Raw genomic sequence first — 16488 nt, 5'->3', positions numbered from 1 at the left:
GGATTAAAGATATAACTACTAGCCCAAAAAATATATGCATGTGTGATTTCTTAGACAGCCGATTGTTTAACCTAGGGCTGTTTTAGGTATTTTAGGAGCTATTCCATAAGCACTGTTTTCAGAGTCTATGCATGCACACACACACACACACTCTCTGCCAGACATCTTCAGGACTTTAATAAAAAAAAAAAAAAAAAAAAGCTGAAGAATGTTTAAATACGGGTGTGTCCTACTGATTAAAAATTAGAAAAGAAAACAAAAATACTGACACAATGCAGGAAGGTTCTCATTACTCTCGATTTTATTCAAGCTTCAGGAAGCTGGCATGGGGTTGAAAAGATTAGCTGGTGATCCTATTGGTTCAGATGTTTTAACATTGATGTAAGTGTTGGCTGACTAAAGGTTATGTACTTGTAGATGTCAGATCTTCGATTTACCATGTTGCTGGACTCTTATCCCTCACTGGCTGGTGGGAGGGTGAGGAAGTACGGACTTCTTGGTCAGGCATGGTAGTGTTGCATGGCCAGAGGCCAGAAGCCAGCGGCTGCAGCATCACGCAATGTAGCCCAACAAGCCAGAATGCCAATAATTGAAGTTATCTTCCTTTCCTTTAGTTTTTGAAGATGGAGGGGCCTGGTTGGTTCCTTCCCCCTTGGAGAACTCCTCATCAGAAGTCCTTTGGCAAATCAGAATAGAGCACTCTCCTTCTAAGGTCACTGACATCACACAGCAGGGCCCAGTTAGGTCACTTTTGTGCTAAAACAGAATCTCCCCATTCCAATTATTTAAGACTCAGGAAGTCTATGGATCCAAAAATATATCCAGTCTGTCAGCAAGTCCACAGGTCATGGGTCCATAAACATTATCTCAACCATCCTGTAACACTCCTGACTCAAAAATGATTTTTAAAATGTAAGGCTAGCAAAGTGTTGGAAATCTTAAGAAAATGGCAATTACATGTTCATTCAGCCATGCAGTTAGAGGGACAAACTGAGAGATACTTATTACTTCCCATTTTACATTTTGGGTGAGCTCCACAACTGGGTGAAAGGTAGTCACAATAAAAGTCATTGCCTCTTAAAATCACAATCTTGAGGTTCAATTTTTACATAAACCCCAACTGCCTCATCCCTCTGGCGTTTATTCTTTACTGTAGTCTAATTTCTTTTGATTTGGTATTCATCTTTTCAAAGGAAACAAAGGAGAGTTTATAATCCTGAGATTAAAAGTAAAATCTACACAAAGAGTAAAGTCTTGGAAAAGTTATTACAAGAAGAGTAATTGAGTAATTGTTCTTTTTAAGCAGTATCTATAAAACATGTGTTTTTAGAATTTATATAAATGAGACTAAAATTGTACTTTACCTATTAAGACATCATCTTGGGCTGAACATACAATTGTTACAGTATAAGACTTTAATTGCCAGCGTATGTTAAATACACATACCTCAAGGTGATATATTATGCAATGTATGTTCGACACTTTTTCCACATGAATACTCACTGTAGTTAAGGTATCTTGGACTATTATTTCTCTGTAATGCCCCCCATTGTCTGTTACCTTGTATTACCATGAAAATATGTGAAAATCATTTCCAGCTGAGAACCAGGAGACAATGTCTCTGTAGAAGGATGTTCCCTCCTGGTTTTTTTTCATCTGTGTGAGCTTCCTTTGTTTTCCCTTCCTCCCCGTTTCTGCTTGAAAACTTTGTTTACTGCTTAAATGCAAATTAAGCTGTACCTGCTGTAGCCTGGACAAAGTGTTGTTGTGTTGTTCCCTGGGGACTTTGGCAGAGGTGCACTTGAGTGTCTTTGTTCTTGTCTGTCGGAGACTACAAATAGTTTAGTATAGCTGGGCAATTGCTAATGTGCTTGCAAAGGTGCTTTGGTGTAGCAGAACTGATGAGGTCAGTTCTTTTGCTCCTCCTTTTCAACTGATTTGTGGAATCACTGGGGTGGCAATGGCATCAGCATGAAGATTACAGTCAGCTCTTTCTCTCTCTCTAATTGTGCCATACATTGTGGCTGATCCTGTTTCCTAGTGACTAGACAACACTGAAGTTGGGTGAGAACTACCTGCCTGAAGCCCAACCTGGATAAAATATTTGTAGGTAATGCTAATAGGTTATGAAGAAACAACTGTAGGAAATAAAGGTGATATTTGTCTCTTCAAATAAAGATGTTTTGCCCCTGTTGGTGACTCAGGTTCACCACCTGATGTCCTGTTGGACACTCAACTGCTGATGCATGCTTTTTGTCACCTCTGTATTGGAATTCTAGTAGTCCACACCAGTTGAGCTGTCACTTGAAGGCTTCTCTCAGAAACTTAAATTAGTTCAAAAGGCAATGTCTCATTTACTGTATGGTGCTCCTTGTAGGAAACTCATTACACCTATGCTCCAAAGACTAAACTGGCTTTATGTTAGTTTCTAGGTCCAATTCAAAGTTTTGATTTTGATCTATAAAGCCCCTTTTGGTTTGGGTTCTATGTATCTTGAATATCACTTCTCTGTGCTTTATCCCAGCAGTTGAAATCATCAGAGACACTTGATTCCTGAGATGTGTTTGACTGGTCAGGATCATCTGTTGAAGGCTCTGGAATTTAGAGTTTGCTCCTCTACTCTTTAGTCTGGCAAAGTCCAAATAAATTGACCTTTAGGGATGCTCAGTTCACACATTTTCTGTCTGAAGGGGCTGAGTAATTTTGCATATGTGAACTGATATTGGATTGGGTGACAGAGTTTTATTAGTTTTTATTATAAAAGTTCCTAGAGATTGATGATAGATGGGAAAAATAAATAAGATTTGACAAGGGTTACTTGTTTGAGTTGATTTGAATAAAGGTGTTGCATTTTATTTATTAGTCAAGCATCTTCTCATTAGCAGTACTTCAGCAAAGTACCTCTGTAGTTATGATCTGTAACATCTCAAAATAAAAATGAAAGGTTTTCTGTGTTTTTCTCAACTATTTTTGTTTCCTAATCACCTTGAGATTTTGCACTGTACAAATTGTAAAATCATTGTAACAGGCAGTGTCAACTTCCAGTGTTCTTTAGAGAAGCTTTTCGGTCATTGCTGATCCATTTCCTGGATTAGTCAGGCCAAATTGTGGGTTATTTCTTCGGTTAAGCTTTTCCTTATTACCCACTATTCTAAGAGCCAGAAACCTGTTGCAGCATATTGATTTGAATCTGTAGAGCTAGGTAAATTTCCAAATCCTATGTTTAAAATTTAACTATAAAAAAGTTTTTAAAAAGTTAGCAATAGTATTTTAGTCTCATTTAGAAAGATTGCACCGTGAATTACAGTTAACAATTTGACAAACTCTGTGTGTGAGCACACACGCAGTGCTTAAATTGGTATTGTAGAACAACAGGAAGCAGACAGATTAATACATTTGTTAGGGTAGGATGTCAGATATTTTAGTACATATTACAAATCCTTTAAATCCTTGAAAACAGCAAAAGTCAGGAAGCCTTGTTTAAAATTTTCCAGCATATGTGTAAGGTTCAACAGGATGTATGTTTGCCTGTGGATTGTTAGATGAGTAATCTGTGAAAATCAACTTGTTTGTTGTTTTTCATGTTGTCTGTTTGTGCCCTGACAGTTTAACATCAGATGTATCTTGAAGTCTGAAGTAAGTAAGCAGTTCAAGGTTGAAAACAAATATGGTTATGCTTTGTAGCATACAAAATCCTCAAAGGTTGTTATTCTATAGTGTTTGTTTGCAATAATATCTCTCAGGGCTTTAAATGACATTTTGGTTGTTTCTCTTTCTGGGGGCCTGTATGTGGATTTAGGAATCTAACTCGAGAGGCCCAATTTTAAAATCTTGTTTTGTGTGTCTGTATATAAGGTGTTTAACAAATAATAAAATAATGCAATATGAAGATATCACAGCAGAGCCACACAAGTTTCAAAATCAGTCCGTATATAAGAGAAAAGGTGTAGTCCAACAAGTTTACTGTTGCAGGTTTAGTAAACTTACCACACTCCTTTCAGGAAGTTGGGCTTAGACTGGGGACCAGGTTCTCACTGGGACATGAGAGAGCTTCAGGACCCTATCACTACCCAAAAAATGGAAGGCCCAAGAAATGGCAGGGGACCAACTTCCCAGCTCGGGTACTGTTCGAAGAACCTGTCCCTTGGCATAGATTTCCAATTTCCCAAACTCTAAATGTCTCATTCTGGAGTGCAAAGCCAAAAAGCTAGGGAAATGTGTCTTTAAACTGGCTTTTGAAAGGTATGCACAGATTATGTCCGTACCGCGTCTTAAGCAGGGGGAGGAATGGGGATGGATGACTGTTGTCTGGCTTTCCAGGGGAAGGGGTATACCACTTTAAGGGCAGAGAGGCATGGATGTTGCTGCAGATGCAGAGCAGGTCAGCATGGGGATGCTGACTCACCCTCCCTCTTCTCCCCCCCTCCCCCCCCCCATGACTGGAAAGAGAGGAGATGACAGCTGAGTGGGAGAAGCCCTCTTTCTCCTGCACCAAGTGGAGCAACACCCACCCTTGAAAGTGGCAAAATGCCAGGTTTGGTCAGTATCTGCTGTGAGCACTGTGCTAGCCACTCCTTTACTGGGGGGCTGGGAAGGAATTTTTTGCTGCCAGATTGGCTAAGGCAGACTGGGGAGGCGGGTTGCCTTCCCCACAGGGTTCAGGGGTGGGGGCTTAGTTGAAGTGAGCATATGATGTCACAGCTCATTATGTAAATGTGGAGCAGATGTACAGTAAAAGTCCCCCATAGAGAAGTGATACAGTGATCATATAAATGGTTTGGTAAAGGATTTTCAGGGGGTATTTGTTAAAGGAGCAGAAACCGGGGGAGTTTGAGGCTCCTATGACTGGCACAGCAGAGAGCCAACCCCCCTCTCCTTTATAACCTTAACCCTCATTTGAGAGTGGAGGGGGGCTGTAAGGTCCCAGCAGTGGGTTGGTTGGGAACCAGGATAGAAAAGGGGTGGGGAAGCCCCCTTCTGTAATGAAATGATCATGGAGTTACCTGCTCCGTACACTTCTTTATCCAGTAGCCCCAGACAGTTAATAAAGTTGTGGCCTAATTAAACTACATCCAGTATCTCATGTCCTTCTTCCAGTATAGCACAGAGTGCATACCTTACAATTTAAGGGCTTTTTGAAAGTGATTTTTTCCAATTTTAATAATGCACAGAAGATTCCTCGCTGAGCTCTGTTCATAAGCCAAGTTTCAAACTGCATTCATCTGTTACTGCTGTAGTCTAGGCCAAAAAATGTGGCCAGGTTTTCTTTTCCAATGAACAGGGATGGTGATGGTTTGATGTCCGTGTACTCAGAACTCAAAAAAATGGCTGAATGGTTTTAAAAATATAAACCATTTATTTGGCAGAGACAAAGTATGGAAAATTCCAGGTCAAAGTTGCATTTATGAATGAGTGTAAAGAGTCACACATACACACGTACACGTATCACAGATATATATGTACTACATATATAAATGTGTGCTTTCTGTGTGTATGGTATGTATTTACACACAGACCACAACATTCAGATTACATTGTGTGTGTAAAACCAATATGGCGTGATACTCTTGAGAGATTTTGCCCATTCTTTTAATTTAATGCGTTGCAAATAAATAATTTAACTTATTCGTACTTTCTTTACATCTTATCCTATTATATATGGCCTTTTAAAAAGTAATTTTTGTTATCTAGGATCACACCTAGTGATGAAGACAGAACTGATGAACTCCAGACTCAGTGTAGCTGAATTCAAATGCCTAATCACTTATTCTGCCATTTGTTTCAGAGGGTTTTTTTGCAAATGAAAAATGTATGGGACATTTTTGCTTGCATCCAAGGTCAAATTTCAACAGGTAGAAAAGTGCTCACTCATCTAAACTTCAGCATAGAGTTATAGTCTATCTAGCTTCCAACATGCTGTAAATGAAGTGAAATTCTTAAGAGCTAAGAATGTCTAACAGAAAAACAATCAACGAATGAAGAATACACTGACCCTAAGTCCAAAACTTCAAGTAATCAGTGCTGGACCATACCCCCTTCCTCCCCCAAAATGCTTTTATAATCTTATATCATAAACTATCAGAAGTGAGTTGAATGTTATATGCAGTTGGCAAGCAATGATTCTCAGCTATAAAATAGTATACTAGCTTGGTGTTTGCCCTAGCACGCTCTGTAATATTGTACTGTACAACTACTTTGTTCTCACTGCTATGTTGTTTCCTCCTCTTCCTCCACCTCCCCCCTTGAGTTCTAGCATATTAATGACTGCTTTCTAGGCAGTTACTAGAACTAGAGGCTCAAGCTGCTTCTGTGTCTGTCAGCTTGTTTGGAATGCAGCATTCAAATGACACAAAGTATTAGGTAGAACCAGTTTAAAAAAAAGCTGGAGTTTTACATGCAGTTGTAGTGCTCACTTGTGCACCTATTTTTGTATTCAGACGTCTACAAATAGGGTATGTGGCACAAGTGGGGCTAAAACACCCGCTTTTATGCAGTTTGTGTATACATACAAAATGTGTGTGGGGATGGGGAGTAGGTGGGTATATGTGTAAAATATGTATCTGTGGGTGGGCGTGTGTGTGTGTATATATATATATATATATACACATTTTAAATTGGGACCTTGATCTTCTTCATAGAGTTGTGGCATACTGGTTGTTTGTAACAGGATTCAAGGTAGGAGAGGAAAATGGTGAAGCAAATTTGTAATAAGAATGACCTGCCAGGGTTAAAAAGAGTTTGAGAGACATATACAAATGTTTCAGAGGAAATAAACTTTCCTAAGTGTTAGTTCTGGACAAGTAATCCATAAAAATATTTACTGGATTGTGAAGATGGCCTGAGCATTGGTTCTTTTAATCACTCAAGCAACTTCCTAAAGCAACAGTAGAACTAGCCTCAGACTGGAAATCTTCCAAAATAATCCTGTTAGTAAAAAGTTTATTGTATCTTAAAATAAGCTGCATGGATACATTGTATAAATATTGAAAGACATATACCATTTATATTGAGACATGGCAATCCTTTATTAGTTAAATTGAACATACCTGTAATTTATTTACAACAGCAAATTTTGTTCCTTATTAATGTTTTTGTCAACAGTAGCTTAATTATCCTTGTACTTTTTAGAACTCTGTATTACTTTGATATGTGATTGTGAACATGTACTTAGAATGATTCCGCCCCCTCCCCCCCCAAAAAAGTTGATTCTAGATAATAGTTTACTGAGTATCCAAGGTATTTGAATTAAGATACTTTTTAGAGTTTTATGTTCATCATAATCCACTGCAACCTCTTGTGTCACATAGCTGGAAAAAAAATCCTACTTTTTGTCTACCACAGCTTGATTTCACCAGAAGTATTTTGTTTTTTTAAAAACCCCTCTATTCATAACACACAGCTGTAGTCAATAATATAGGGGAAATCGTTGATCTATTGTGGTCTCTCATGTTAGAAGGCAAATATTGTGACATGGGGATGGGAGGGGGAAAATTACCTTTTTAATGAATCTTTCTTTATAGATGTTGATCAGATGAGCATTGAGAAAATTTTGATACACCAAAACTTTCTAACATGTGAATATGGATGTTCCTGGCCTTCCTCTGAGTTTTATAGGAGTTGCCTTCCTTCTGGAATACCTTGAGCACAGTAGCCTTTTCTTTTATTATAACATAGTTAGTAGAACTACACAAGCTCTTATAGGATGGTTTGTGAGTCAGATATACCTATCGTCAGCTACTATTTCAGATTCTTACAAGAATATGATAAAGCAACCTAAAAATATATATTTGTAACCTTTGTTGTAATAAGATTGATTTTGAAGTTTCAGGTCCACCTATCATCATCCACTTCAGGTTTATTCCTAAAAAGTGGTTTTTGCTAGAAGTTCCTTTAGCTAGGTGAAAAAACTTGATTTTCTGTAGAACCTTTCATGTTTAGTGTATCATAAAACCATGGCCTAGATACTGCTAGTGATTGTGCTAGTAAACACAGCCACAGATATATTTGCAGCAATACCTCACTCAGAGTCTTGAGCCTATAAACAGTTTTAGAAGTGCGTGAATATTAGTCTGTACTTTCTCTCTCTAAAGAATGCTGTCCGAACTTTCACTTCCATACGTAGAACCACCTGAGAAGAGACATGGGTTCAGTAGCTTATTCAGAACTTTTTTGAGCCAGTGATTTCAAGGTCTGCTAAAGGTGCTGCACAATTAACAAATGGGTTCTTATTATTTTACAGTGGTATAGATTGTCATTAAAAATATTTTGAAGACCTGAACAAAACAGCCCTTTGGAGAATTAGTATACCATACAAATAAGACTTATAGATTCATAACTTACTATTTCTTCAACTAGGACAATCTGAACTTCCAGCCAACCCAGTCATCTTTGTAATCTATTTTTCCGTCTCTCAGTGGGTGGGAGGATGGATTAACTTCTAAGAGGTAAATGAAAGAAGAGTAGTAGATCTAACTCTTCAGAATATAAACATGACATTGCTGGTACACTCATTAGATACAAACAATTGGAGGGTATTACCCATGTTTTAAAGTAAACTGTTCTGCATTCATATTTGCAATAAGGCTTACTATCCTTCAGGTTGCTTGAGTCTCTCCATGTTTACACTGGTTTATGCCAGCCCCTTGTTGGTACTATGTGGATGGAGTTTGTAACCACAAACCATTATATTACTCTTGATTCAGCCTTCTCAGAAGTCAGAATGAAGTTCTTTTTCTCCAAGACACTGCAATAGTGCTTAACCCCAATGTAACAGGCTCCAAATCCCAGTTTTTTAAAGAGAAACAAATTTTACTGGCAATACAGAAAATATAAACTTATTTTAAGAAGTGTTAAATAAAATGTAGTTAGGCAAAACTATACCATTTTAGAAGATCACTACAGAAAATTGCCTGTAAACAACCCCCCATCTTTATTAGGAAAGTAACAAGAAACCCTACGTAGGTGATGCAAGCCCTTTTAGTGACAACACAGTCTGTGTCCTCAGGAAATTTTATAAATTCCAGCATTTCTCAAGAAATTTCTTTATTTCTAGAATATCTTAAAGACACATCTGTTTAAGAGGATGGGACTCGTTTTGCTATAAAGGAAATGCATTTTTTTTGGTCTTCCCCAGGAGTGCATTACTTTGTAACTTACGCAACAGGTTATTCATTATACCAAATGAATCTTACCAAAACCAGTTTAATCTGATTCATGTGTCTTGTCCTCAGTCTTGCAGGGGTTGTTTAGACAGTTAGCTCCTCTTTAACTCCTTCCAATCACATGTAGTGTGTAGGCTTTACTGGCCTTTGTTTAACCTAGTGATTCACAGAAAACACTTTTACAGATAAAAGTATGAATGTGTTTACTAGACAAACCTCATGAACTCTTTGTCCATGATCAGCAATACTTTCAGAGATATTACATAAAGGTTCAGAAGTTGAGCCTGGATCAACCACCAATAATGGGCTCTAGATTTATGTTTACCTTTGCATACGACCATTTGAGGTCATTGTTAAGCAGTGTTAGGATTGGTTTCAGAGGAGAAAATCCTTGGAAATGGGATAGAAAAGGAGGGGTAATAGAAAATATTTGAACTACTGGAAAATATTAAGTGGGTGTTATACCAACTTGAAAAATAGAAGTCAAAACTGACGGTCAAAGAAAATGCAGAAAAATCATAGGATAAGGCATTTGCATACTTATTACAAATTTTCCTCCAGTGACTCCAAGAATTCTTAATAATTTTTCATTTTTATTCTTTGTTCTGTTTTGGCTATGGGTTCATAATTAGTAAAACACACTTTTTTTTTTTTAAGGAATCCAAAATGTTCTGAGCTTGTTCTGTGCGGTCCTTACAGAAAATAAGGTTCTCTTTCATTCTGCAAGTTTTCAGAGGCTCAGTGATGCCTGTAGAGCACTGGAGTCCTTAATGTTTCCTCTCAAATATAGGTGAGTTTTGTTAGACAACTTTGACACTTTGGAGTTGATGTTGAAAACCTGTATTTATACAGGTTTTCCTTACTCATGCAAGATGTGCCATTGAAGTTAATGGACTATTTTCATGAATAAGGATTACCACATGAGGAAAGGCTTTCAGGATCAGACATTTGGTCTTACGGTTTGTGTACTTCATCTATCAAAATCTCATTTAATCCATTTCAATGTAAATTGTATGTAATTTAACAAAAATACTGTGTAGACACCTTGCCAGCAATACTACCTGATTATAAATCTCTTTTTCTAATGCAGTCATGATCCACGAGCAGAGGCTGACACTTGTAGCAGTTTGTACGATAGTTTTGTAAGGTGTACAGATGTCCACTATGGACTACAATGCAACCAACAAACTAATTCCTTGTGAAAAAAGCCACATTTGAACCCATTTTTTTAGGTCAAAAGCTAGTGTATCAGCCTCTTAGGGCAACAGTCAGCGGTGCCATCACAGTTGGGGTAGGCATACCCGTGCTATCTTTAATCTATGTAGCATGGCTAAAAGTAGCAGTGAAGGTGCAGCAATACAAGCTGTACACGCCCACTGGGAACCCTCAAGAACGTACTCGCATTGCTAGCCCATGCCGGGGTCTGTGCCACCATGTCTTCACTGCTATTTTTAGGTAGGTTAGGTAGATCGAAGGTAGTGCTAGTATGCCTACCTGAGCTGCAGACCCACCTCCAATTGCAGTGTAGTATTCTCAGTTTAGTCCTAAGTAAACATTGTCTGCATCACAAAGCTCTACATTTGGGAATTTCGTTGTTATGTGACACTATACAAAAGTAGTAATTAGCATTATATATTGTACTGCATGCTTTACTTCAAACGTACTATGTTGTTAAAACTTAGTGTGCGCTCCATAACAGATCTAATGTCTCTAGTGCAATAATAATCTCTTTGTACACATTTATCATATCAATGGGCACCATATAAGAACCTAGATAGACAGATTACTATGAATATTCTTTTTTGTCTTGTCTTCTTAGTTTACATGGATATTCAGAAACAGTTTATTTATTTGTGATAGATTTTTATAAAGGAATTACAAGCCCCTTGTGATAATGGCTGGGGTTTTGATGTACTACTTTATATTTTCGTGCCAGAATGTCCTCATAACTTTGAGTGTGGTACTTTATAATTGATGTACTGAATGCCCCAGAATTTTAATTGACGAATTATGAAGTAGTTATAATAGGTGGCAGAAAGGTGAAGAAAGACTTCATCTAATGGGGCAGACAAAAAGCATAACTTTTTATTAAATCTCTTCACAGCTATCCCTATATTCCAATTCTACCTGCACAGCTGCTAGAAGTTCTCAGTTCACCAACGCCTTTCATTATTGGTGTACATTCCATCTTTTGTGCTGACATTCATGAGCTTGTAAGTATGCCTAAAAAGATTATGTACAGTCATGGTGACAAATGTGATATTTGTGTAGAGAATTTTTTGTGCTTCAAGCATTATTAGTTTAAGCTATTCAGAGCCATACAAAGTAAACTCCTCGGGGAATTCTGCGCCAAAAAATAAAAAATTTTGTGCACAGTATTTTAGAATTCTATATATTTATTTGTTAAAAAATAAATATAATTGAGCTGGTTTAAATTATTTTGGTAATTTATTTAAACTACAATACAATGGATGAAGAATGGGAGTGGGAAGCACTGGAGGAATTCCCCCAAGCCTCCTCTGTCTAATAGTAATGTAACTAATATTGACCCTTTACTGCTAGCTATTAGTCAACAAATATATGCAGCCATATGCTCAGTGTTACATCATAGGCAACTGAAAAGTAAGTGAGGGCTGGGGACTCAAACTCACACTTTATATTGGCTACTGACCATCTCCAGAAAGGTCAGTAGCAAACAATTCACGGAGCACATTTTGATAGGAGATTTTTTCAGTCCAAAAATTTAGACCAGTTCTAATCACTAAAGCACCATAAGCATTTATAAGGTGACACTGTCCATTACAATAAGGCTCCTTTACATGACTTTGGCAATATAAAGAGCCTTAAAATTTTTAGACCTGTTTTATATTCCTGGGGAATTCACTAAGAACAATGGGAACAATTCACTAAGCTGCTACATTCTGCTCTGCCTGAGGAGACACTCCTACCTCCCCAGAAACACCCCCAAAGCCCTGCCCTTCCACACCGAGTGTGCCACAATAGCGATTGAGAGGGGACAGAGTGTCTCTCTCAAACACATGACTGCCCAGCCCTCCTGACCCGGTGGTGATTTATGTCTCTAGTGGCTGCTCAAGGCACCCAAACAGTGCAGACAGGGGTGCATGACCGCTTTTGCAGCTTCCCTTTGCTTCCCCGTCAGAAGTCATTTTTCTGCTGGGAAGCAAAGAAATCTGCAGGAGTCATGGATTCTGCACATGCTCAGTGACACAGGATTCCCCCAGGAATAAAAGTACCAGTAGATAAAGCAGGACAATCAGTAATAGGCAAAAACAAAGAAAAACCCTCACACACCAATTAATTGAACCTGTTGTCAGTTCTTCTACAAATACCAATACAAGCAGTCAGAGGGAAATAGGGTGAGGGAGGGAAAAACTCAGAAGAATAATTTTGAGATTAAGATGCAAGATGTGAAGTCAAGACAGGGATATATTTCCAGCTCTGCTTCAGACTTCTGTTGCGACCTTGAGCAATTCAATTAGACCAACATTTGCCAAGGTATCCTTTGATTTTGGGGGTCCTCCATTTTTGCAGGTGTGGTTGCTCAGCACTTCTGAAATTCAGTCATAAGCTACCTCAAGTTGGAGACCCAAAAACTAAGGCACCCAGAACTAGAGGCCACTCTTGAAAGTTTGTCCCCTCTCTCTCTCTGATTCACATAGGTGTTTTGAGGTTACATTCATTAACATTATTTGTGCCCAAGTTCCTTCATTAATGGCACTGTAGAATTGTGAAGTAATATTATCTTCACAAATTTTAGGTTAAATAATATGTAAAATTTGAATGTCCATTTGGTGTTTTAACTATGTGCATCACAGAACATACTATATATAAAGTATTTGTTTTTCTTTTTCAGTTGGATGTAATTATAGCAGACCTGGATGGAGGCACAATTAAAATTCCTGAATGTATTCATCTATCTCAGCTCCCAGAGCCACTGCTACATCAAACTCAAACAGCTCTTTCTTTAGTAAGTCTCATTTCCTGATCAGCTTGTCCAGCTCTTTTTAAAAATATAAAAAGAAATAAAATCATTGAATATTATGAAACATTTTGAAAATGACTTATGAAGATTTAAAAGCAAGATGAATTAACTCCTTAACATTGTTTGTGAATACCAAATATACTTAGAATTTAAAAGATGGAGGTTACACTGGGCCCTAAAGGCCCATCAGTCTACTCTTTGGCAAGCAGTTTTTATTATATGCAGGTATAACCAGATATGATATTGGAGGTTTGTATATTTTTCACTTAAACATCTTCTCAGATTTAGAATCATAGGACTGGAAGGGACCTACAGAGGTGATTTAGTCCAGTCCCCTGCATTCATGGCAGGATAATTATTATATAGACCATCCCTGACAGGTGTTTGTCTAACCTGCTCTTAAAAATCTACAATTATGGAGATTCCACAACCTCCCTGGGCAATTTATTCCAGTGCTTAACCACCCTGACAATTAGGAAGTTTTTCCTAATGTCCAACCTAAACCTCCCTGGCTGCAATTTAAGCCCATTGCTTCTTGTCCGATCCTCAGAGTAAAGAAGAACAATTTTTCTCCCTCCTTCTTGTAACAACCTTTTATGTACTTGAAAACTGTTATGTCCTCCTCAGTCTTCTCTTCTCCAGACTAAACAAACCCAATTTTTTCAATCTTCCCTCATAAGTCATGTTTTCTAGACCTTTAAATCATTTTTGTTGCTCTTCTCTGGACTTTCTCCCAGTTGTCCACATCTTTCCTGAAATGTGGCGCCCAGAACTTTACACAATACTTCAGTTGAGGCCTAATCAGTGCAGAATAGAGTAGAAGAATTAATTCTCGTGTGTTGCTTACAACACTCCTGCTAATACATTCCAGAATGATGTTTGCTTTTTTTTGCAACAGTGTTACACTGTTGACTCATATTAGCTTGTGGTCCACTATGACCTCCATATCCCTTTCCGAAGTACTCCTTCGTAGGCAGTCATTTCCAATTTTGGATGTGTGCAACTGATGGTTCCTTCCTAAACGGAGTACTTTGCATTTCTCTGTATTGAATTTCATCCTATTTGCTTCAGGCCATTTCTCCAGTTTGTCCAGATCATTTTGAATTATAAACCTATCCTCCCAGCTTGGTATCATCCACAAACTTTAAGTGTACTCTCTATGTCAGTGGGGGTCAACCTGCGGCCCATCAGGGTAATCTGCTGGTGAGCTGCCAGACAGTTTGTTTACATTTGCACGGCTGCCAGCAGCTCCCAGTGGCCGCAGTTTGCCATTCCTGCAGCTCTCATTGGCCAGGAACAGCGAACCGCAGCCACTGGTAGCTGTGGGCGGCCGTGCAAATGTAAGCAAACTGTCTGGTGGCCTGCCAGCAGATTACCCTGACGGGCTGCAGATTGCCCACCACTGCTCTATGCCATTATCTAAATCATTGATGAAGATATTGAACAGAACCAGACTCAGAACTGATCCCTGCGGGATCCCACTGGTTATGCCCTTCCAGCATGACTGTGAACCACTGATAACTACTCTCTGGGAACAATTTTCAAACCGGTTATGATCCCACCTTATAGTAGTTGCATCTAGATTGCATTTCCCTAGTTTATTTACTTACAAACCTACCTTGGTGTAATTGGGCTCACCTCTGTTGAAGCCATTGAAGCTTATGCAAGGGTTAAGTTGAACCCAGCATGTTCAGTTCATTAAGCCTTTCCTCATAAGGAAGTCTTTGCTTCTTGTCCCTAAGTACTTGATCCTGCGCTGCTGAAATCAAAGGGAGCTCTGCTGTTGACTTCAGTGGATGCAGGATCAGGCCTTAAATTAGCCTTGTTGCCCTTCTCTCAGGCATTTTTCTAAAAAGAGCGTTCACCTTTCTATGCCTAGAATTGCACATAATACTCTGTTAACAAAACTCTTTTTAAAAGAACTATTATCTTTCTTGATTTGTAACTGATTCCACTTATCACATATCATAAGACTTCATTCATTTATGGCATGTAACTTCTTAACATTTGAGAAGGGGAGAGTGACCTTTTTCTCCCTAATAATACATTTGGAAATACATCTCAGTTTTAATATTTTGCTTTAATAATTATTACTGAAAATTCAGCTGCTTTATTATGATTTACCTTGGCGGCTTTTCAATTGAATGCACGATTCCAAGAATCCATTTTAATTTTAAATTACCATGATGCCTGGCAAAATAATTGTAAAAGAAGAGCTGACCAGTTAGTTTTTCAGTAAATATTTTTTTTATATGCTTGATTATCATTCCACATTGAGGAATCACCACAAGCTTCCTGTCATCAAAGGAACTGCCTTTATCCAGCGTTATCAAAAACTGAAAAATACTGTTTCAAACATTTCTGGTCTGACCAATAGGGCCAACCTCATATGGTGACTGATTTCCTGACACAGCTTTTGTAATGGTTGGATTATTTAACTTTTCTTTCCTCATTCCTTCCATCTTTCCATCCTCTTCTCTTTTATAGGGTTGACCACACTGGAGCTCATCCGTGATCATTTCATGTGCATGCTTTGCTGTGTGGTTCAGGCAAAAGTTTTAACCCTCAGAAGAAAGGAAAACAAATGAAAGAAAATTGGATGGAGTTACAGATTGTGTGTGTGACAGTAGATTTTTTTTTTTAAATGTAGTGGCTTAGCACCACAATTGAAACTGAGGAGTTACCAGGGCTAAGGAACAGCTTCATTCTCAGTACTTTTAAACAGAGTAAGCAAATAGGCCAAGATTTTCAAATAACTAATGATACTGGGTGCTTTGGTTATGGGGCTCTTAACTCAAAACACCCTGGAAGGGCCTGATTTTCAGAGAGCAGGTGCTCAGCATTGTATGAAAATCACGCCCCTTTATTGTGTGTCAGTTTGAGCACCCAAGATCACTAGTCACATTTGAAAATCTGGACTATATTCTGCAGTAGAGAGTCAATTTATTTATTGCTTACACCATGAGATATAGATTCAGAAGAACTGAGTTATTTTCTTGACTGCCTCTGACTCCCTGTGTGACCTTAGGCAAATATCTTAACCTTCTCTGGATCAGCTAACACAAATGTAAAATCAGGGTAATAATTCTTACCTACTTCACAAGGGCTTTGGAATCTTACTTAATGTTTACTAAATGCTTTGAGATGGTTGGACAAAAGATGTTCCAGGAGTGCAAGTAATTGTTGTTGTTACTGATAAAAAATAATTTATTGATTAATGACCTAACAAATCTCACTGAAAATGCAGTCCATTTTCTGGATACAGAAGTGCAAAAGTAATTTAAATGAATGTACATTCAGTTCTGTTCTGGCCCTACCAGCAAG

The 16488-nt window shown here is 38.2% G+C and overlaps 1 protein-coding gene across 3 annotated transcripts in view; it reads left to right on the top strand.

Moving 5' to 3' along the window:
* Window positions 1-16488, top strand: part of SBF2 (SET binding factor 2) — a 555773-nt gene that overhangs the window by 321079 nt on the left and 218206 nt on the right. For all 3 annotated transcript variants that reach the window (XM_027819477.3, XM_027819476.3, XM_037899793.2), the window contains exons 7-9: window positions 9819-9951; window positions 11266-11374; window positions 13036-13149. In XM_027819477.3, coding sequence (XP_027675278.2) covers window positions 9819-9951; window positions 11266-11374; window positions 13036-13149 — 356 coding nt within the window. The remainder of the gene's footprint in view (window positions 1-9818; window positions 9952-11265; window positions 11375-13035; window positions 13150-16488) is intronic.

This window comes from Chelonia mydas, chromosome 6, assembly GCF_015237465.2.
Source record: "Chelonia mydas isolate rCheMyd1 chromosome 6, rCheMyd1.pri.v2, whole genome shotgun sequence".
In the NCBI taxonomy this organism is placed as follows: Eukaryota; Metazoa; Chordata; order Testudines; family Cheloniidae; genus Chelonia; species Chelonia mydas.
The sequence above is the reverse complement of the archived record's forward strand: the minus strand, read 5'-3'. Positions and strand labels throughout refer to the sequence as shown.